Source organism: Primulina huaijiensis, chromosome 3, assembly GCF_012295235.1.
Source record: "Primulina huaijiensis isolate GDHJ02 chromosome 3, ASM1229523v2, whole genome shotgun sequence".
NCBI lineage: Eukaryota > Viridiplantae > Streptophyta > Magnoliopsida > Lamiales > Gesneriaceae > Primulina > Primulina huaijiensis.
This window is the reverse complement of record NC_133308.1, coordinates 29,880,710-29,903,902: the sequence shown is the minus strand read 5'-3', so window position 1 is coordinate 29,903,902 and position 23,193 is coordinate 29,880,710. Positions and strand designations below refer to the sequence as shown.

At 36.1% G+C, this 23,193-nt stretch overlaps 2 protein-coding genes and 1 pseudogene across 26 annotated transcripts; 1 reads left to right on the top strand and 2 right to left on the bottom strand.

The window, feature by feature from the left end:
* Positions 1-341: 341 nt before the first annotated feature.
* Positions 342-2,658, bottom strand: LOC140974567 (ricin B-like lectin R40G3; annotated as a pseudogene).
* A 3,070-nt stretch (positions 2,659-5,728) lies between these two features.
* On the top strand, positions 5,729-9,249 carry LOC140974564 (protein SICKLE). Of its 6 annotated transcripts, none has more exons than XM_073438118.1 (4): positions 5,749-5,889; positions 6,010-6,099; positions 7,162-7,496; positions 8,184-9,249. In XM_073438118.1, exons 3-4 carry the CDS (start codon positions 7,223-7,225, stop codon positions 8,966-8,968), a joined length of 1,059 nt encoding a protein of 352 aa, XP_073294219.1. In that variant the 5' UTR covers positions 5,749-5,889; positions 6,010-6,099; positions 7,162-7,222; the 3' UTR covers positions 8,969-9,249. The 6 variants fall into 6 exon arrangements, with proteins under 6 accessions (XP_073294220.1, XP_073294215.1, XP_073294219.1 ...); XM_073438115.1 differs by having other exon boundaries at positions 6,010-6,118; positions 7,180-7,496; XM_073438116.1 differs by having other exon boundaries at positions 5,750-5,889; positions 5,987-6,118; positions 7,180-7,496.
* A 587-nt stretch (positions 9,250-9,836) lies between these two features.
* On the bottom strand, positions 9,837-22,524 carry LOC140974563 (tRNA(His) guanylyltransferase 1-like). 20 transcript variants are annotated; one of them, XM_073438103.1, is made up of 15 exons: positions 22,416-22,518; positions 20,729-20,812; positions 19,791-19,939; positions 19,587-19,718; positions 19,457-19,501; positions 17,455-17,624; positions 17,287-17,372; positions 12,578-12,688; positions 12,083-12,339; positions 11,432-11,563; positions 11,302-11,346; positions 10,944-11,113; positions 10,715-10,800; positions 10,319-10,432; positions 9,837-10,149 (listed from the first exon to the last, which is right to left on the bottom strand). In XM_073438103.1, exons 3-15 carry the CDS (start codon positions 19,892-19,894, stop codon positions 10,009-10,011), a joined length of 1,593 nt encoding a protein of 530 aa, XP_073294204.1. In that variant the 5' UTR covers positions 19,895-19,939; positions 20,729-20,812; positions 22,416-22,518; the 3' UTR covers positions 9,837-10,008. The 20 variants fall into 20 exon arrangements, with proteins under 20 accessions (XP_073294204.1, XP_073294203.1, XP_073294207.1 ...); XM_073438102.1 differs by having other exon boundaries at positions 19,791-19,927; XM_073438106.1 differs by having other exon boundaries at positions 19,791-19,913.
* Between the last annotated feature and the right edge of the window lie 669 nt (positions 22,525-23,193).

Genomic DNA, 23,193 nt, shown 5'->3' with positions numbered 1-23,193 from the left:
CATTCTTGCAACATCTAGAGTTAGTTCTAGCATGATCGGAGGTATCAAACGCTCTTGTTTTATTGTTATTTCAAAGTAAAGAGCTGTGCTGTAGAGATGCCTGTGAAATAATATTAGGGCGAGTTTCGTGTATGATTTTCGATTGTCACCAGTTACGAGTATTGGGACATTCGGGACTTCAGATCAGCCCAAACCGAATGATTTTCATCTCAAGTTTGCGTTAAATATATATAGGACAAAGATGTCATCGATCAGCGAGTATCTTATCATTTTCGGTGCTCGTGACGTGATGTGATCATTCATCTTGGACTGAAATAGCATGTTGCATATAATTGCTGACGAGTTAAAAGTAGTGTTATTAATTTTCATTACGAATAATTTTTCATGTAAAAGAAAATCTGACACATATGCATAATATAACAACGATCCCACTTATGCATCTTATTAAAGTCGCGTGTCATAACAACAGCCCACGAGCATTTATCCTAGAAAACTTGGAAACGAGTTTGGATCACGAAGAATTAAAAAGATAACGAAGAAAGCACGTGACATGTTCGAGATGCCAGATTTCTCATAATGGATCAACACGTTTAAAAAAAAAAAAATAAAAATCATTTTTGATCATATTAAAGAAATTTGAGTGTGACTGATGAATTTTCATGTGTGGTGTTGAGAGTGGGGGGCGATCTTCCACCTTTGATTGTCACCTTTTTTCCATTCCCAAAGAACAATTGTGGTGCCATCATGGACACCACCGTGATTTTTATCGCCATTGAAGGCATCTACATTGAGCTTAATGTTGTTAACCATCCTTATTGTTCGGTAGCCATCCCCTAAGTCTTTGCTTTCAGTCCACAAAATGGATTCATCAACGGTATCAGAATTGTAAGGAGTTAACTGGACCTGTCAGAGAAAACCGAAGGTAGAGCGAAGCGATGAGAAACCGAACCAAAATATTTGAAAAAATTAATGACATAATTGCATTCTCTTCTTTCTTTTTTCCAGTTTTTCAAAGGTATTGCATAATACTTCCCAAGGAAAGGCCTCATTGTTATAGAAATTTCCTCTACATCCCATGACAATATTCATTATTACTAACTAGATCATATGAATCTCATATCAGTTTCACATATTTAACAATAATAGATCAATTGATCCCGTATCAGTTCCACACATCTACCAACTAAGTGATGTAACAAAAATTGATATGTTATTGAAAAGACACTATTTAAAAACGTACAACCAACTTAATCCTCTTGTAATTTCCTGGTGGACAAGTATTAACATGAGCGCATACCCTTCTCACTTCTATGGTTGTTCATACCTATTCAATCATTTACCAAAAACGACGACTCGAATACTCGCCCCTCTAGACAGCTAAATCTTAATTCTCAAATGTTAAAAGCCATCTCTTAAAAGGGATTTCTTCGTGGTTGCAGATTTCAACAGTGATTGCAGCTCAAAAGACAACATGTACAGATTTTTATTTTGCCAGGAATCTTCGATATCTAGAAGGATATAAGAAGAAAGCGATGAGCACATGGATTGATAAAAATGAAACCTTTGGTCAAGTAATCAAGAAGGTGATTGCTGTTCAGCAGGCCACATATGCCCCATATATTGAGCTCCCTTACTATGTCGAATAACACTAATGGCGGATGCAAAAATATCCATCATAAAGTATAAATTGTAGAGTAATCTTTGTATGTTATATTGAAATAAACAAAAATATCAGCCACATTCGAAAAAATAAAATATCAAGTTTACGTAAATTAATGCATCAGCAACCTCACCCACTGTGCCCAACAGATTCTTAACTTGTAATCGGAAAAAATATAATCGTAACCTCAATTGTAAAGAATCATATACGGTAAACTAAAAATCATTTACGCATAAAAGATTAAATATACATAATCAGAAAAGTGAATATTTGAACATACCGGATGCGTAGCACCAATAGCGTGCTTCATCGCCTGTCCAGTGGCTTTGTTAATCAAAGCAAAGCTGGGGAATCCTTCTTCATCTTTCACTTTAGTGCTGTACTTCTCCTCTTTGATCCAATGCTGCAATTATCCGTACAATTTACCGAATTATAGCCTGAAATACAGACGTACGTCTGCAGAAAAATCAAAATAAAAAAATACACCTGAAGAGGGTCTGATGGATCGGAAGGAGTAAGAACAACTTTTCCATCATAAATGGTCAACGCGAAGTTAGTCTACGCCTTGCTATACACCTTAACAGAGGGTTTTCCAGCGATCCCGCCACCCCCGTGGTGGGGGGTTTAGTGGTGATCGGATGACGGGAAGTGGGGCATATGAGGGTGGTGTTGGTGCCGATTATCCGCGGCCACGTATGGCGGTGGATCGTAATCATGGGAAGCGTGTGGAGGCGGAGGACGATATGAATCCGGCCCAACGTGCGAGGTGTGATAGACTTCGGACGACTGATTATAGCGCGGCGGCGGCTCGTTCAGACCGTAAAAGGGAGGAGGTGGCTCGTCCCCGTAGAGTGGAGGCCGCGGGTTGTCTTGTTGTTCTTCCTCCCTCCTGTGCCGACCGTGGTGCGGCTCGTGGTGACGTCCGTGGGGGAAATCCATGTGATAATGCGTAGATGAAAAGCAAAAATTATGTATGGTTTACTGGTGAAGACTGAAAGCAAAATGCAAGAATTTATGGATAATTGGAGGGGGTTTTCTGACACGCGCTGCAGTGTGAGTGGTGGAGACAGTCAATAATTTTGCTTCCTTTTTCGTGACACCGTGTTTCAATGGAAACACGCCATCTGTCACGCCGTGCCTTCTTTGATAAGTTATCTTAATTAGATACAAATCAATTAGTGGTGAGTCGTGCTTTTCTCTTAATTAATTAATAATTAGGCTGATGATAATATGTCCTTGATTCATTATTTTTTTGGCCGCCTAAACGTATCAAAGGGGAAATTGCTTTTGCAGTTTCTTATATTTACTTTTTTTCCTATCAACTTTCAATCATATTCATGTATCTACGGTCAATCTCATATGATTAACCCGCAAGATTTGATAAAAGACTGCATCCAAGATATAGTTACTAAGTTGTAACTTATAGTTAGTAAGTATGGTGGTTAAGTGAACAGTTAGGAGGGCACGCGAGTGAGCATAACTACGTTCCCACCGTTTTCAAAATCTATTCCTAAAACTCGTGCATATCCGATCAAGATCATCCATCAAGAGAACAAGAGGTAGCTTATGGGGCTGTAATATGTGGTCAATTTCAATGTTCAGTTTTTACCTTCTTCGGAATACAATGAATTCTCAATCTCGATCTCAAAAAAAAAAAAAAGCCCAATTCGATCTCAAAAAAAGCCCATATACTCTTAACTCCATAGCATACACATCGTTTATCCAATAATTCGTCCATTTGCTTATTAATAATAATGTTAATGATCACACAATATGCTATCTTTCCTCCCAAACAGCAACAAAGATCGGCCGCAAGCACGTATAAATTTGCAAGTCGACAAGTACCTCATTTTCTCAGAGCACGTAAGAAATAGATGAGATCTTCGAGCCATTGCCGTAAGTAAGCATTCAAAAAGTTAAATTTTATTTATATGCACGTTTTTTAGGAGTTTCGTATGAAATTCATAAAATTTCAATCATATTTTATTAAAAACATTTATTTTTTTTAAAAAATATGTTTAAAATGTAATAATAATAATAATAATAATAATAATTAATAAATATATTGTTGACAGTGTTCATACCTAAAACAAGAACCGAAGATTTCACGAACCAAGTCCCGAGTGGCTCTTAATGAGCGACAAACTTCATGAATCAGACATAATTAAACAGACATAGAATGAGTGAATTGCTGCGGAACCATGCTATCACTACATTATTATGTACTCGTTCTCACTGTTGTTGGATGCTGCGCTGATTTCGAAGGACACTAGCATACCTCATTGCAGATGCCTGAACAAACATAAAATCAAAGCAAAAAAGAGCAAATAATTAGAACCAGTAACTGGAGAGAAGATTGGTAAAGAGATTATTTTGCCAACACAGAAGCTGTTAGTTTAAAGGGCATGTGCATATCTAGAAACTCTAAACTAAAATTTCATAGGTCACCGTTTCGATATGCCAAAGGTCCTGTACTACTGTTAAATGGGAAATGGAATATATTCAGGTTGCGTTCGGATACAGGAATTTAATTTGGGAAGAGATTTGCAGCAATGATTCGAAACATATATATCTATTTTGAATACATTGAAATCCCCTTATCTGAATGGATCCATAATCTCAAATTATTTAATTCAAGCACATGTTCCAAGTATTTAGGGATACAAGAGAAAGAATAATCAATGTGATCCAACATTAAATGGACAATTGGGACATCTGACTTTGAGCGAATCGTGCTTACAGATATAATGAATGAAGCTGAAGAGATAAGCTATAAGATACAAAGGAGAATTAAAAGAAGAACCAAGTCTATGGAAAAAAATTAATGAATTTTCTAAAGTGCATGAAAAGGACAAGAAACGAATAAGAAGTCATAAAGTGCAGGCACTAGAGATGAAGAAAATGCCTCAAGAATTACGTAGGATCATGCTTTAATCTTCATGAGCATACCAAAGGGATAAGTAGAGTCACGCATAAGGACAGTTTAAGTGAAAATTCCAAGACAATGATCTGAGACCATGTTTTATTAATGTTGAGTACTGAAGCTGGAAAACATGGTTGATAAATCACAAATTACAATTAAATAAGAGTTTTGACATGGCTATATATATTCCTCCACAGAAGTGATGATTGACAACCTTTACCCTTACCGTAATTTCATCTGGATACTAGGCAGAATCACTTTACTTATTCCTTTTAGTTGCTTCTCATCTTCGTATAGCAGGCTACGAAGGACTAGAACCACCAACATCCACGTACTACTTATAAGATAGTTGTATTTTAATGCCAAATTTCATGATACCACAATGATGATAATGTACCAGTAAAAACTACTTTAACTATAACATAACTAATAAATTACTTGTGGTTGCCCAAATATCATGTAAACATCATGGTGCAGGACTATTCAGTACTTCGTACATGTCTTTTTGACCAAAAATGAATCAAGTATCACAGACACAGACCTACTACTCAACCAAAACTGATTTTAGTATTTTAAATGCTTATGTTCCAGACAGAACCAGGAATAATTTGACAACCAATTAAACCCCAAATTCAAAAACATAAGGCATACGAGATTACACTCGAAAATTCATTACAAACTGAAATACGAATTCTGAGAGCTAACCTTCGGCAGAAATCAGTGACGTATCGAGAACTGTTGTAGAAGATAAACCACATCAAAACAATTACCAGCGTATCTCAATAACGTTAAGAAAAACAATATTTGAAAAACAAAAATTCACATAAATATCTACAGAATAAATCACCAAAACGTCACAAGTCATGGACCCAGTGATTCAAATCCAAGTTAAACAAATTGAATGCCAGAAAAACAGGAACAAAAATGAGGATACTGAAAAGATATCGCTCCCACCAATCCAACATATAGAGCCCGAAAGTCACGTTGTAAAGATAGATCTTGCGTTGAATCCAGTTCATCTCCCCTGCTTTGCGTACAATGTTGATGAGAGATGCATCTCTTTTTTTTTTTTTGGGACTAAGAAATGGGCTTTTTTTTCATAAGCCCATTCCTAATTTTTTTGAACAAGCCCATTTGTAATTTTTGAAGGCTCGGGGATGCTACCCCGGCTTCTTCGAGGAGCAAACAAAAAGAAACGGGTTAGCTGAACCGGTACCCACGAGAACGAACGTGATCAGCCTCTCACACGCCCACAAGCGCCGCGACGATTCATAGGTCAGTTCAGAAACTCCAAGGCCTCGAATAGGTATAGTTCGTTGGCTTTATTTATTAATTTTTCAATTTTCCTTTAGGAGTTTGTTTCAAAATTTCTCTCGGACTTGAAATTCGAATTTCTCGCATAGGAATTCATATGAGACTGTTTCAGGGTCGTACGAAGTGTGTACAAGTGGGGAAAAGGTGGGACTGGCCCGAAAGAGGGCTGTCCGCAGCTGCGCAAAGATTTAATGCCAATTCGGTGTTTTTGGAACTAAAAGGTTACTATCACTGCCCACAACCCAAAAAAAACTTCTTGAAAAGATGGCCCTGACTCAATATTTTTTTAAAAAAATCAGCCGTCAAAAAATGTAATTGTTTTTTCCGGGGTTTCAGATTAAACTTCTAGTTAAGTTCTTTGATAATTAAGTGTTTTTTAGCAGGAGTAGCTAGTAAGTGTGAGATCGAGGGCCCTTTGTGTTATCAGAGCCATAGGTTTTAATTTTTGGGAGAACCTTGTGGCTTGAATTTTTGGGAGAAACTGGGATTTAGAATGTTGTAGTTGAGTTTGAATCAAGCGGCATAGTTTTTTACAGTGTGCATGTTCTTGAAAATTATCATGGTTCATAGAAATCTGATGCGCTGTGAAATGGTTGCTTTTTTTTTAAATTGCGACATAATATCACGAATCATGAAATTAATTATAAAGTTAGAATGGCTGATGTTTCAGGAATTACTACTTCATTGTTCATAGAAAGACTTCCTTCTTGTGACGTTTATATTAAATGACAATTCTAAGTTCGCAGAATTCAAAATCTTCTCTATCATTTAAGTCTCCCAGTTCATGTAAATTTGATACACCTGAAGATAGTTTTTGCTGTTCGGGCATTGATTTATTAATGGGTTTTGGCGTTTGTTCCCCTCCTCCTGTTTGTCTTGGTATCATCGTATGGAAATTGAAAGAAACAGATAGGTTACAACAGCTAATTTAGTTATTTCTCTTTTACCTTTCCCATCTTTTTTTATTAATAAAACTCATTATCACACTGGCTAATAAACATATTGATTAGGCTTTCTTATTGGTTGCTTCTTATGATTATTGGTTAGTTCAATACTGGTGAACTATTCTGATGAATTTGGGGGAACAAGAAATGTCAATCCGACCCGATTAATCACTTTCTGGATCCACTGGGGATAAGATTGATCCCTAAACGGTTAAAAATTTAAATTTTATATGTATATTGGTAAAAGGTTCAAGTTTGTGTTGCTCGAAATTCATCTTGTCTCCCCCATTCATCTCACCTGCATCATTATACGTAACGAGCACTATTTTGCTATGAAGGCTTAACGCAGCAGTTGGAGTCTATAATATTCAAGCACTTACCATGGAAGAATCAGAGAAAAGAAGGGAAAGACTGAAAGCTATGCGAATGGAAGCTGCTAAAGCAGATATTAGTATTGACTCTGAGAGTTCTGGAATCCTATCTCATAGCCTATCCAACCCTCTGAATGAAAATGAACCTGCTCCTTCAACTGCGGTACAATATTCTCGTCCGAGATTTGATTATTATACAGACCCTATGTCAGCTTTTTCTGCAGATAAAAGGAGAAATAACTTCTCGCATCAGGTCTCGCAGGGATATTCCAGCATGCCTCCAAGTAATTGACTTCTGTTTACTGCATTAAGTTTTCATGTTTATGATGCCAGTACGTGTCTTTTGTTTTGATTTGTTTTGTTAACTTTTGGTATTGAACATGTCTGGCCTGTTCAATTTTGTGCTCATGTGGTTGTGTTTTGCAATCCATTGATATTTCAATCATGGAAAACAGCAAATTACATTTTTCCGATCAAATCTTAGCATAAGAATTTAGCATTTGCTTTGGTTCCATTCAGTAAGCTTTACTAAGGCACACAGATACGTTCTCATAGAAAAGTAGTAGTTTCAACTTGTTGCGAACAGGGGAAGTAGGAAAAAAAATAAGGAATTGTAGCTTATGATGTAATGGTCGTTTTTTTTTTTGAAGAAAGTGGTCGTGTCTTTCTTTCGAAGGGTTTTTGCTACCCTATTGTTAGCTCGTCTTTGAAATGAAGTAGTTGCTATGATGATATGAAAATGTTGTCATTCACACGAAGACTGGTGTTAACTGTAAATTATAGATCATTTCATGCATTTCCTTCAAACTTCTGACCTGGATTGAGTTTCAGCATTAAAAAATAATGCAAATTAACATGATTTAGCCAACCATGGTTTGTTATGTATAAATACATGCATTATTATACTTGAAGATCACATTTGTGTGATTACATTTCTAATTTATTAATGTCTTTGCGCCCTAATTATCCAGATATGACTTCATCCCCCCAAGCACCCGGAAACATTCACAGTCAGAGTTCCTCTCTCGGAACCCCAATGGGAGTAGCAGGTCCTTTGGGCAAACCTCAAGGATATACTTCAAATACTTGGGGAGGATCATACAGCAGCTTAAACTACAACTATCCGCCAAATATGCGAGATGTTAACCTTCCAAATCCAAGCGTTGGCCGGGGAGATACTCCTCATGCTGTTCATGGTTGGGGCAGGGGTGGTATACACAGCAGCAGTCCCCGCCCCCAATTTCTCTCCCACCATGATTCACCAAATATGCTAGATGTTAACTTTCCAAATTCAGGTGCCGGCTGGGGAGATTCTCCTAATGCTGTTCATGGTTGGGGCAGGGGTGTTAGATACAGCAACAGCCCCCGCCCCCAACTCCACTCCCACCATGATTCACGACGTGGTATCGGCCATTATTCTGATTGGGGGAGAGGCAGGGGTGTGGGACCAAGTGCTAGGAGAGGAAAAGATTCTAAGGATCCTGTGTCAGCAGAGTTACGTCCAGACTTGTATTACAATAAAGAAATGTTAGAAGATCCATGGAAAGGGATGACTCCTGTTATTTGGAAGGGCCCAAATTCAGATGGTTCCTGGCTTCCAAAATCTATTAGCGTGAAGAAAGCCAGACCTTCTCCTGAAGCTTCACAAAAGTCAGTTTCTCAACCGAGCCTTGCCGAATACCTTGCCACATTGAATGATACTGTTAACGAGCCAACACATGAAGAACATGAGCAATCAGAAGTAAGGGAGTCATAAACACAGTCCACTTCATGTTTTGAGAGCTTCTGATAGATGGTGTTTTGAAACCCACTTTTAAGCTTGGTTTCACGTTGCTCGCTCAAACAGTGATTCGGAAAAGGAGGTTTGGTTATCAGAGACGATGGTCTGGGGATCGAATGGAGATCATATCAAATTGAGATTATTACGAATTTAGCTTTCTGTACATGTGCTCTCTTATTCCATTTGAACTTGTAGAACACAACATAATCAAATTTACGCCCTTTCTAATGCCCTTTTCAGATTATTTAAGACGGAAATTTTGCATTTTAATCATGAATAATCTTAAAAGATCGGGTACAACAAAATAGTGCACAAATTATCTAAATTTTCAATGAACATAACTAGAGGATAGTTGGGTACAAAAAAATAGTGCAATTACTTGTGGACATGAGACCTAAATTAAAATGAGTTGTGCCAGAAATTATGTCGTTAGCGAGGAACACCTCCCGCACACATATATTTACCTTAAATTTTATAACCAATTTTCTAATCAAATAACTTGGGTTTTTAAAACTTACACTCTATTTTATGTTATATACACTTCACTCTATATATAAAATATGAGTTAAATTTATTCACAAATAGAATACAAATAAAAATATATATATCTTGCAAATCATTTAATATAATCACATTTATGTAATATTTTTCTACCCACAGTGAAACAAAATACAATTTTTATTATTTTCTTTACAAAAAAATTTTTTTAAAAAAAAAAGATTTATTAACGAAAGCTTCTGAAAAACGATTTAAAATAAATTAGAAGAATGTTAGGAAAAACGATTTAATTCATTATAACACAAACGAAGAAGAATGTTGGGGAAAATGGAAACCGTCGAGAAGCTAGAAAATGGATTTATAGTTAAAAAAGAAAAGAAAATAAATTTATGAAATTGACAACATAACCCCTTCGCAGAAACAAAAACAACAAAATTGAAAAGGATAATTCCGACATTCTACCGGTGGCTTCACCAATTAATTGAGAATAAGTTTTTATATAAGATATGTACAGTGAGTTAGCCATTGATCTGAATCGTGGCAGAATGTGCTTCCCAAAAGCTTGGCTCTATTATATTGCAATATTCAATGACAACTTTTTCGCATATGTTATCAATACTACCCCCTTCTTCTTTATCGCCAACGATTTTCTTCTCTTCCTGCGAAAAAGAAAAATAAAAGTTCCATATTTTCATACCTTATCTTCATGATTGTTATTGATCAAGTGATCAATTTTCAACTCCCTTTAACGAAAATGTTAGTCCCAAATGCTTTTCTAGTTTAAAAATTAAACATTAAAGCCATTCCCTGAAGAAGCAGGAAGTGTACCTTATTCCGGTAAACAGATGAACCCAGGCGGAACATTGGTGGTAATTTGTTGTAATAATCGGTAGCACCGGATAACTGAGCTAGAAGTTCATTTTTGTCTTGAACTTGAGTACCCTGCAGATTAGCAAATTAAGAATGATAATCTGGAACTCAAACAGACAAGCACTTAAAACTTGGTAATAATTCAAATGATCGTCACTAGTTATATTATAAACACAAAGGCCAAAAATATATGAACAAGACAAATATTTAGTCAATTTTACAAAGAATGTCGTACTGAGTTGTTGCAAAAGATTTGCAAGATACTATAGGAGGCATGATGTATCTATCCCTTGAAACTCCAAGGAAGACCAACCCTGTGTTAATCTAGAAAGAAGACAGAAAAGAAGCAAGCACCTTCAAATAAGTTTGAGATGCGCTTTTCGTCCTTCCAGACTTCACAAGCATCCAGAAACACGTATTGTACTGATTGTTGATGTGGCCTGCAAATTCTTGTAACTTTAGTTTGAAACATCTTTGGATATTTTTATTTCTAGTTATATCACAGCCACTGAAGCAGCGCTGTGTAGATATCACCGGCGGATATCCCTCCAACCGAGTAGAAATATTAAATAAAAAAACTCACAATCAACTTGTCTCCATGCTAGATAATCTCGAAGGATTTGAGAGGAGGGGTAGCAAACAGCACGGCCGTCAAAATATGGTGTGTACATCATCTCTTTATGAGGGAAGAAATCCTTCCATTTCATGATGTACATTGATGAAAAATAAGATACTATCGCGGAAACTATTTCACTGCAACATAACACGAAATAAAAGCAGCGGTGAATGTACAATTGAGTCTTTAAGGTGATTTAGTCAACTGCTAATATGGTTGCCTCTTTGTACAAACTCTTCTCAGGACTGAGGCAAGGAACCAAAAAGGTCATAAAGGTCCTTGCCAACTGCTAGCAGTGATGATTATTTTCATATGGGAGTGATACCTAGCACGTCTTCCATATAGTTGGGACTCTTTCTTCAAAACAAAGCTGTGGGTTACCAAGCACATGTCAGGCACAAGTAAAAAAATTCACATATAAGAACGGTAATATGGTGTGGAAGCTGATCGAATACCTGTACTCATCACTAACCCCATAAGAGAAGACAATATCATTAAACTCTTCTAGTACGCCGACTGCACATGAATTCATGAGGTTGAGAGCTGCTTCATCATTTGGCTTCTCAAATTTATGAACTTCTGAAAACCTACAACACCACCATAAGAAAATTTAGAATTTAAAACAAATTACAACACCATAACTAGATCAAGAAATTAATTATCAGCAGAGTCGTGTATTTCTCTTATTGTCTTTCTACTTATTTTCAAATTCAGTTTCCCGCTTCTGCCTATATAATTTTCCAACCCAACCATTTCTCAGCCAAAAACTACAGTACTACTACAATTCTAGTTATCGCAATACATATACCACATTTCTACCCACGTATTACAGTTATCTTAGCTTCAAAATATAAAAAGGTGGCAATTTTCTCACTATTGATCTATTAACTAAAAGGACACCAATTTAGGATCATTCATCCTAAGATATAGATTGGTAAATATGAAAAAATAAAGAAAACTTCCTTGATCTTTTACGTTAATATTCTGAGTAACTTAAGCACTAAGGGGAATGATTGGACTCCCAGATTTGTGTACCATCTCTAGAATTAACAACCCTCGATGCCATGATGAAAAAAGAACTATAAAATAAGCATAAGCAGTCATACCTATGAAAATGGCAACCATCAATACGAATAACAATCCAAGTGGACAACAACAACCTGCTCTCATACTGAAAAGACTTGAGATACTCAGTTTTGGTTTTATTAACATCTTTAGAGAAATGACCTAGCTCCTTCAAAAGATACAACTGATCATTCCAGAACCGTCTCGACGCAATGTTTTCCATGTGAACTATTGTGACCCTCCTTTTTGATCTTTTTATTGGATAGCAATCATCTTTGTATTTCACACAAACTTCAACCTAAGTAACAAGAGGATAAATATTTTAGGCGAGTTTGGCATTGCAATTAGCACTTTATAAACAATACCAATTAGCGTGTTTGTGCATGTATAGACAAAAAAGATAAAATTGATTAATTCAACAGACATCAACAAACAAACAAGTTTGGATAAGAAGCTATGTTGATGGCACCCCAATTCTAAACTAGACCATCAGAAATCCATAAGCAACTGCTTTGCAACCATATATAAGGATATACCTCTGTCTTGAGAACACATGTTCCTTGGCGAAATATCTGTGGAATGCTTTTCTTATAGTTGATATTAAAGCATTGGTAAAGCAACTCATTTTTGTCTTGCTTATGAGATCCCTATGAAAAACAATAAACCTCAAGAAATGTCAATTAAAGCACCGTGATTCATTGAATTCAAAGAAATAATAGGAAATACAAACCTGTAAGAAAATAGATTCTAGTTCACTTCCAATCCATCATAAATATGAAATACAGCAAACTTTTGACGTGAAGAAACACTATTTGGAACAAGCAACCCCCACTCCAAATGGAAAAAAGAAAATAAAATATTGAATTGATGAAAGCATTATCAACAAGCTATCGCCGTGGAAAGATTTAGCCAGTTCAGCACTTTCATTTATCTACTGAAACAGTAGGCTCAGGATCACTATACGGAAGTTTACTCCCAAATCAAAACTGTAGAAAGTGGGAAATATATATGTCTTGTATATATTTTATGTGAATAATGTACACCTATATATACAAAACAATGAATAGAGAATCCCAAAGACTCGCCTAACAAACTTAAAAGATTTGACTACCTTATTAAATGAAATCAGAATAATTTATTTACAAGACCTGATCCTAATCTACACTCCCCTCAAGCTTGGCTATAGATGTTAATTAAACCAAGATTGCCAACAAGAAATTCATGAGTTTCTTTTGACAGTCCTTTTGTAAGGAGATCGGCCAATTGATGATTACTAGGCGTATATTCAATACTGATAATAATTGCATCTAACTTATCTTTAATGAAATGTCGATCAACTTTAACATGCTTGGATCGATCAAGATGCACTGGATTGTGAGCAATGCTGATGGTTGATTGGTTGTCATAATAAAGTTGTATAGGATCATAGTGCATTCTAAATTCATTCAATACTCTTTTTATCAAGATTAGTTCGCACACTCCATGAGCCATGGTTCTAAATTCTGTTTCCTAGCAACACCTGATTGTTTCTTACTACGCTAGGTTACTAGATTTCCACAAACAAATGTACAATATCATAAGGTTGACTTTCGATCAGTTATGGAACCTGCCCAATCTGCACCAGTGAATGCATGCATACTTCGATCATCTTTCTTTGCAAAGAAAAGTCTTCTCCTAGGGGGTTTGTTTCAAGTACCTTAAGATTCTATATACAACCTTAAGGTGACCTTGACATGGTGAATGCATATACTGACTCACCAAGCTGACAGCAAAGGCAATATTTGGTTGAGTATGGGCTACTTAGATGAGTTTCCCAATGAGACGTTGATATCTGTCTCTGATGCTCCCTCAAACATTTTTCCTTTGTTTCAAAGCTCGATTGACGTTTTGCATGGCTTGCAACCAAACATACCAGTTTCTTCTAAAAGATCTAATGTATATTTCCTTTGAAAAACCGAGATACCTTTCTTGCTTCTTGCTGTCTCCATCCATAGAAAATATTTCTGCTCACCTAGATCCTTGACTTCAAACTCATTTGCCATTACCTGCTTCATATTCTCCATTTCTTGGATATTATCCCATGTGACTATTATACCATCAACATACGCTATGAGAATGATAATATTACTTTTTTGGAGTGTTTAATGAACAATGTATGGTCTGCTTGTCCCTGCGTATATCCACGGCCTTTTGCAACCCTAGAAAATCTGTCAAACCAAGCTTTTGGAGACTGCTTCAATCCTTATAGAGACTTGTGGAGTCTGCATACAACTTGTTTGTCCATTTTTTTTTCAAATTCTAATGGTTGGCTCATATAGACTTCCACTTCAAGATCCCATTTGCACCCTATTGTATTCTTTCCTTCTGGCAATTCCATTAAACTCCAGGTATTATTATGTTTAAGAGCCTTTTCCTTCTAAAACAGTCATTCTCCATTTAGGATTAGCTAGAGCATCTTGGATGGACATGGAAATTTTAACAATTGACAAACCAGAGGTAAAAGCATGAAATGAAGGGAAAAGATGTGAATAGGAAACAAATTTGGCTATGGGATGTAGAGTACAAGAACTTACACCTTTCTTTTACTGCTATATGCAACTCAAGAGAATGGGACTTACCTGACTGAGCATCCACCATCGGTTCGGGTTCATGATAGTGGGTAGGATTCACAACATTGATATTCCTTGAGATTTTTTTGCCTGGAGTAAACTTGTAGTTCTGGTTGAGGAATTGATTATCCCCATGTGTCTAATATTAGTTCAGAAAAAAGATTGCTAAGAATAGTGACATCAGTGTCTAAGTTAATGCCGAAGAGAGGTGGAATATCCTAACAAGCTTTATTAGAGTTCCCCCCCAAGTGTAGTTGGAAAGAAATAAGAGGCGTGTTCAAAAAAATAACATCTCGAGACCAAGAGGCGTTTGGTTATAGGGCAATAGCACCAATAACCCTCCCGAATAAGAAAATACCCAACGAAAACAGTTTTGACGGCCCAAGGGTCAAGCATATCATGGTTGGGATTACGACTATGGACAAACGCGGTGCACCCATAGGTTCGAAGCGAACGTTGGTGAGAGTGGGAGATATGAGGGAAGAAATGGTAAGTGAGAGTAGAGAAAGGTGTCTTAAAGTTGAGGGGTCGACTGGGTAAACGGTTTATGAGATAGGTGGCTGTTGATATGGCATCCCCCCACAGATACTTACGAACATGGCTAGTGCACATGTGAGCACGAGCAACCTCCAAAAGATGACGATTTTTTCATTTGAGACAACATTCTATTGTGGAGAATCGACACGAGCTTTGGTGCAATATTCCATTGTTTAAAAGATAGTCACCAAGAAGTGCATTGAAGTATTCTTTACCACTATAGGTACGAAGGGTGCAGATCTGAGAATGAAATTGAGTTAGGATCGTCTTATGGAACACTTTAAAAAATTTGTACGCATCAGATTTATTGTGATCGTTAATGAACGTGATGAACCAACGTTTACCATGAGACATAGTAACTCGTGAGGACCCCAAATATAACTGTGAATCAAAACGAACGGAGCGGATGGTGTATATATGGTTTTGGAGCAAAAGTAGAACGACTATTCTTAGACAATTGACACGATTCACAAGTAAATGAAGAATTTTATTATCAAATAAAGGTGGAAACAATCGTTTCAAATGAACAAAACTAGGGTGGCCAAGACGATAATGTCACAACATAATTTTCCTAATACTAGAATCAGAAGCAGACACAATACTGGACAGACTTAGCTGACTTGAAGACAGTATTCTCAAGGTAGTAGAGACCACTGTGAATCCTAGCACTGCCAATCATCTTCCCCGATGGTAGGACCTGGAATTGACACGAAAAGAAGGAATTTAGCAACATACCGGTTATCACAAATAAATTTGCTAAAGGAAATTAAATTACATGTCAAAAAAGAAACATGAAACACAGAACGTTAGACAATATTTTGAGATATTGGAATCCCGGTAACAGTAGTTTAAGGATCCATCGGCCATTTTAATAGTAATAATAGGAGTAGACCAGGGAGTATAGGAGGAAAACAAGCTGAAATCCCCAGCCATGTGATCAGAAGCTCCAAAATCCACAATCCACCAATAAAAAACTTGAGATTTGAGAACTAAGAACATAGTGGATATCATCAGTGCGGGCGACCGAACACGATGCACCAGGGGCAGCGGGAGTGTTATTCAGAGACATCTCGGAGGAAACAACAATATTGTTCAATTAGTTCAATCTCATCCTTAGAAAAATGCGCTGAGAAACCAAGGGCCAGTGGCTGTACTTGAGTAGATTTTTCAGCTTGAAGGCCACGCCTATTAGAACGTTTCTTTAGCTGCATGACCATCAGTTTGCCATGAATCTCCCAGCATTTGTCTTCAGTGTGACCGGGGCGATTGCAGTAATCGCACCAAGGTCGTTTGCCTGGACGGCGGCCCAAAGGTGTTTTAGTGGAGACAAGGGCAGAGACGTCAGAGTTTGGTGGAGGAGCAATATCATCAGGAAGCATAACTTTGCGACGGATTTCTTCACATCGGATTTCGGCAAAAGGCATCATCCGGAGATGAGAAAGGATCACGTGCGACAACACGCCCACAAACATCATCCAAGTTGCTATTAAGACCAGCCAGAAAATCAAACATGCGCTCTTGCCCAATGTGATGTCGCATCTTAACACAACAATCCGCACAAGGATTTGCATCTCAAAGAACAAATCCAACTCCTGCCAGATGTCTTGAAGATCAGAAAATATTTGGTGACAGATTCGGTGCCTTGTTTCATCTCTTTGAGTTTTGAACGCAACTCAAAGACTTGGGATGCGTTACCAAGATCAGAAAACATCCCCCGAGCGGCATCCCAACATCTTTTGCGGTTTCGAACCAGAGATGACGAGGACTGAGCCTAATCTACAAAAACCTTTTATGTAGTTGCTTGCTTTTTCACAGTAACGTGCAATTTGACGAGTCAATTAAATTAAACCCAAATAGGCCAGTTATAATTAACATTCTATGAGAAATAAAATGTCATCATGAACTAAAAAAATTAAAAACAAGTGAAAAAGCCTCATTGTCATTGATCATTTGCCCCTGATGAGCCCAAGAACCACAAAAACTTTTATACAAGAGCCCTCACTAGCTCAAAAATTTTACCAGAAAATTACTTTTGTCACCTCAGGCACTGATTTAAAGAGGTGGATAAATATATAGCTTATTAGAACACTAAAATTCACCTCAAGCATTTCTTGTGCTTCCTTTTCAGGTTTTCCACACTTAATCAACTGCCATAGACAAGTATTATACTGGTTACTTAGATGGCCTGCCAAACAAAAAACGAGTCTCAAAGTAATCAATGCAAAACCCCTCCCCATACTAAAAATTAAATACCATTTATGGCTTACATTCATTTTGTCTCCATGCAAGATATGCTTGAAGAACCTCCACAGATGCACATAAAATAACACGTGCTCGAAATGAAGGAGAATAGCTCAAATCCTTTTCAGGAAAAACTTCTTTCCACTTAGTGACATAAACAGATGTAAAGAACGACGCAATGAGGGAAAGGATTTTGCTGCAAAGACATTTACATTCAGAAAAATAAATCCAATTGATGTTGAGTAGGGAAGCAGCGTAATTAGTTATCGCGTTTCTCTTTCATAATTAGTAAAATACAAGATAATAAAAATCGAAAAGTACAGATCATTGTGTCCACAATGGAGACATATGTTTTACGCCTAAAGCCATGGGACAATTCAGGGGAAAAAATTATAGCTTAAAGTGAGTTATGCCTTACATAAACCGACATTCGCCAATTGGGGGATAACAATCTTCAATTTTTGAACAATAACAATGTGTATGAAGGGATGCGCATGAGTATAATAAAACAGGAATATCATGTATCCCAAAATATCAAGCAAGTGATCTTCTTCGTGTTCAAATCTTTATTGCATTTAAGCACAGGTTTGTGAAATAGTCACTTAAAGCAGAACATCGTTTCTAAAGCCACTATTGACGCAGACTGCTTGCAAGCATAGAATGAGAGAAAAGGAGGCCAATGTTCTTCAAGTTGCATAATGATGTAAAAATTATATCATTCCAACAATGAACCAGGTAAGTACTAAGGAACAATTGACATTAAAATGGCATCTACAAAGAAAGTAACCATGCGGGATAAACTTCCTTTCGGCACCCTTGGTGAGAAAAATGCAAAAATTTTGTGTAGGGCCCTTTGGACTCACACTAGGGAAAACACGTGTGGAAGCGATTTATTAACCAAGTTGTAATTTGAAAATCTGTTTGTTTCTACAATGAGTTTATCCTACCGGTGTCATTTTTTTCCTAACATCCCATAAATCATCATAATCACTTTAGACATTTTAAAAATACATAATTATTAATCAACTGGTTCGCAAACAAAACTAAATAAATCATAAAGACATAAGTTGCACAAAGTCAAGCCCTTTGGCATGACATAAAATAAACATATTAATAATCTAAATATCAAAATCTCATAACCAATATCCATATTTCAACCAAGGCCCTAAACATGAACTAATGTACAAAAAGTCTAAAGTTTGATTCACATTCCATCACTCATCCCCATTATGATCTCCAACAACTTCAGTAACCTCTACATATTTGTACCCAGCATCATGATGTGGGAAGATTGGGGAGGCGAGTCCTAAAAAGAACTCAATGTGTTTCCTACTAGATGCCTCGAACTGAGTGAACGCGTAGCAAAATACTTATCATGACATACACAGACATAATTACAATCTATTCATACATATCATGACATGATGATCATGAATCGCACACAAACACATATGAATGCTCATCAGGTCGAAATATGACGAACACAAAGGCTCATGCTACCCAGCCAGTGCACCACAGATAATGTAAGACTAGCTAGACATCATCAAGGGAATACAAAGACCCGGACAGTGTACCCCTCCAACATAATCACATTGTAAAATAATTCAAGTAGATCCTCACAAATGCATATTCCATCAAACAGACAATAAGGCTCAAAATACAAAGGCATGAATGCCATAATCTCGTGCATGTCTCGAACATACCGTATAAATGCATAAAACCACATCTCACATCAATATCATATAAAATTACAAAAAAAACATCATTTAAAAAATATAAAGAATCAGTCATAAATACCACGTAAGACTCTTGAACATACGCTAGTTAATCCAAAACCTATGAGATGCCAACAACTCTAAATGGGACATTTAGTAACTTCAGCAACAATATATATTATATAATAACCAAATAATTGGAATTAAACATGCTTTCAAATTAAGCTTCAACACCTACCATAAAGTTGACAACAAAATCTTTTTAACAGAGAAATTGATTTTACACACAGATACAATAGAAATAGGCATCAACCTGGCCCGTCGTTGATAAAACTTGGTTTCCTTCTTGAACACAAAACTGAAACCAAAGAGCAATGGATCACCCAACAATATTAAAATCCAACACTGAACAATTAAGTTTCCAGAACAACTCGATTCTTAACCTGAATTCATCACTGTAACCATAGGAGAATATTATATCTGGGAAGTGCTCTAAAACAACTCTGGCACACTCATTCATCAACTCCAATGCTTTCTTACAATTTGGCTTCACAAACTCGTGAGCTTCAGAAAATCTACTTGAATATCAGGAGCAGCACAATCTCTAAATATTTGTGTATAAATTTTACTGGATACTGATGACATACCTGGAGAAATTTCTGCCGTCAACACGAACTACAATGATATTAGGCGGCATGACTTCATCCTCCACCTCATATAACTTCACGTACTCGTACTTGCTATTTGCCATTTCAATAAGTTATCCCGAGCTAGGTGCAGTTTGCTTAATTAGGAACTATTTTTAATAAATTTTCAAGGTTAGTGTTGGAGCTCAAATCACATTCGAAGTGAGGACTGGTTACTCTAATCACATTTAATTATGATGCAATCAAAGATTTATTAACAAAAGAGGCTGAAAACAATTTAAAATAAACTTTGGGCCTAGAAAAATTTCGACATTGCCTCCTCAATAGTTGAACATGCCGGGAAAAACAGACATCAGTTTTAATAATAAAAATACTCAAGTTTAAATCCAACAACACAAATACAAACTTACAGATGCACTGGCCAAGACTAAATAGATAAAGTCACATGCAAATCACACCGCTCAAACACACTAAAACAAAGTCCAAACAATAGCAAATAAACTCCAAAATACAATATAACTACACATGACATCTCCCCGGTAAATGGATAAAACCGACATAATATATAAATATCTGGGAGACTTCGACTCCGATGATGACATCAACAACTGACAACTCACTAGCAAGGGCGGAGCTAGGAAAAGATTACAGGGGTGGCTAAAATTTTTGAAAAGTCAATGTACGAATAAATTCATAGAATATATCAAAAGTAATAATTCAATTTCACCTATTTAAGCGGTGCCCGACGACGTTTTATAGCATAATATCCGTCGTAATATAAAACATCTATATTCATTGCAAATTCTCGCTAAATGTAAATGGTCATTTAATCAGCAAGAAAACCATCTTCCAAGATAAATCAGTCATGTTAGCATAACATAATTATCCCACTTTCTACTTGCCACCAACTACTGGCATAATTCAGAAAGAGTGGGTACCTGAAATCGAGATTCAAAAATCACATCATTCTGATAATGCTGCAACTCAATTCCCAAGGAATAAATATCTTCTTTTGTAAAATCCTGGAAGTAAAACTTCTCAGCAACCTTGCAAATGTCATCCATGTTGAATTATTCAAATCAATTTTTAGGGTCCAAGTGTCCAACGCTGAGCTGAGAGAAAGGAGTACTACTGACATCTCATTAAATATTTTATTTAACTCCATCAAAAGAAAATCTATTGCTTTGTTAAAAAAATAAAAAAGATAATGATGCTCAACTGCAGGATACTCTCGCCCAGGGGATCGACCAACCCTATAAGAAATCAATTTCTAGTTCTATTTTAAATTCTTAATCTCATATTTTATTACCTTCATAATATGCGCATCTCAAACTCCTCAAAAAACCCTCTTTTGTATCTCTTGTACACAACAAAAGAAATGTGTAAAAATGCAATTTGTTTTTTATGTTGGTAGAGGTGAGGATGAAGAAGTAGAAATGAGAATTGGGTTTGGGGTCTAGGCTAAAATTTATTTGAATTATGGCTAAATAATTTTTTTTAATAATAAACCTACCTATTTGGGCCAAAGCAGGCCCGGGCTCCACCCCTTAAATCCACCACTGCTCTCTAAGCTCCACTTGCAAAAGAACCTCTACCTCGTGGATCAGAAGCACCCCTTAAAACTTGGATGGCTTGGAGCACAAGGTATTGTTCCTCAAGCTTATTATACAATTGGAGGAAAAGAATATGATACAGGATTTCATGTGGTTGATGGTTTTTATCCTAAATGGTCCACTATTATACAAACTATCCACGATGCTCAAGCTAACTCACAGGGGAGCCACCCGTCATGCAGCTAAACCACATTGGTCTAAGTATGTGAGGTATGCGTTGTGCTAAAACAAACACCCACGACTCGGACTCCATACCGCTATCAACAATACAACTTACAAGGTACCACTGCATTCACTTATCACTTGAGAAAAAGATAATAAACGACATCCTTGAAAGTTGAAACTCAAAAACCTTATCATGGAACGCAAAAATTAACTACATTGCAGAAGCATTTGATCCTGCATACAAACAAATTGATAAACATATTGCAAAATACATTTGCAATCACATTGTCTTTCAAAAATTCTGGTTAAACAGCTTAGCTAGCTTATTTCAATGAGCCGATTGCACCACCAACCATATGAAATGATAGGCCCTAACAAACTATTTCGTTTTTTTATTTGCACGGCAATTTCCTGCTTTCTTTGTAATGCAAACAAACAGATAACGTGGCACCCATAATTCAGCTTAATGGCTGAAAAAGTAAACCAAAATTTAGCAGCAGATTAACAGTGAAAGATCAACACCGCAATAAAACACTAAAAACGAAAAACTACACCTTTATTTCTCATATAAGAAACTAATCACAAAATAAACACAAATCGTATAAATTCATCAATAAAAAATTAAAACCCTAAACCCATAATAACGCCACAGAAGGAAGCATACCAGTGGCTTTAATGTAGGGTTACGCGTCAACGTACAAGAAAATCTCTAAAGAACAAAAAATTAATATAAAAAACAACTTTTTAAAAACCAAAAAAAAAAAAAAAAAACTGATAGAGACGATATATAGGTAGAAAATAAAATCAGAAAAATAGACTAATCGGTTGAATGCGAGGGTGAAAGGACCTTTAGAGATCTGATTAGGGAGAGAATCGAACTCAGTCCCGTGAGCCATTGTTGAAGAGAGAGAGAGAGAGAGAGACTGCTGGAAAAATCAAAGAAAAGCCGAGGCGGGGTAACTCTGGTGAGGGCAAAGTCAAGATAATAATAATTATATTATTATAAATCAATAAATGAAAATAACTTATTAATTACTATTAATTATTTACTTAAATGTAGGGGTTTAGATTTTAGATTTGGCAAAATTACAATTTTAATCATGTAAATTAGTTTGTTTTGTGTTTTAGTCATAAATCAATAAATGAAAATAACTTATTAATTATTATTAATTATTTAATTAAATGTAGGGGTTTAGATTTTAGATTTTGTAAAATTACAATTTTAATCATGTAAATTAGCTTGTTTTGTGTTTTAGTCATAAATCAATAAATGAAAATAACTTATTAATTATTATTAATTATTTAATTAAATGTAGGGGTTTAGATTTTAGATTTGGCAAAATTACAATTTTAATCATGTAAATTAGCTTGTTTTGTGTTTTAGTCATATAATTTATCTTTGTTTTTAATTTAGCAACTTGGACTTTTTTTGGTCTAAAATTACCAACTCTTTCACATATTCTTTTTAAGTAGCTATTGTAGCAAGAATAAATTTATATCACACATATCAAAATAAATCTAAACAAAAACAAAGAGAGAAAATAAAGCAAAACAACACTCGATATTTCGAGGAAAAATGTATTTTTGTTTCCAATTATTTCTGCTTAGATAAATTTTAACGTATA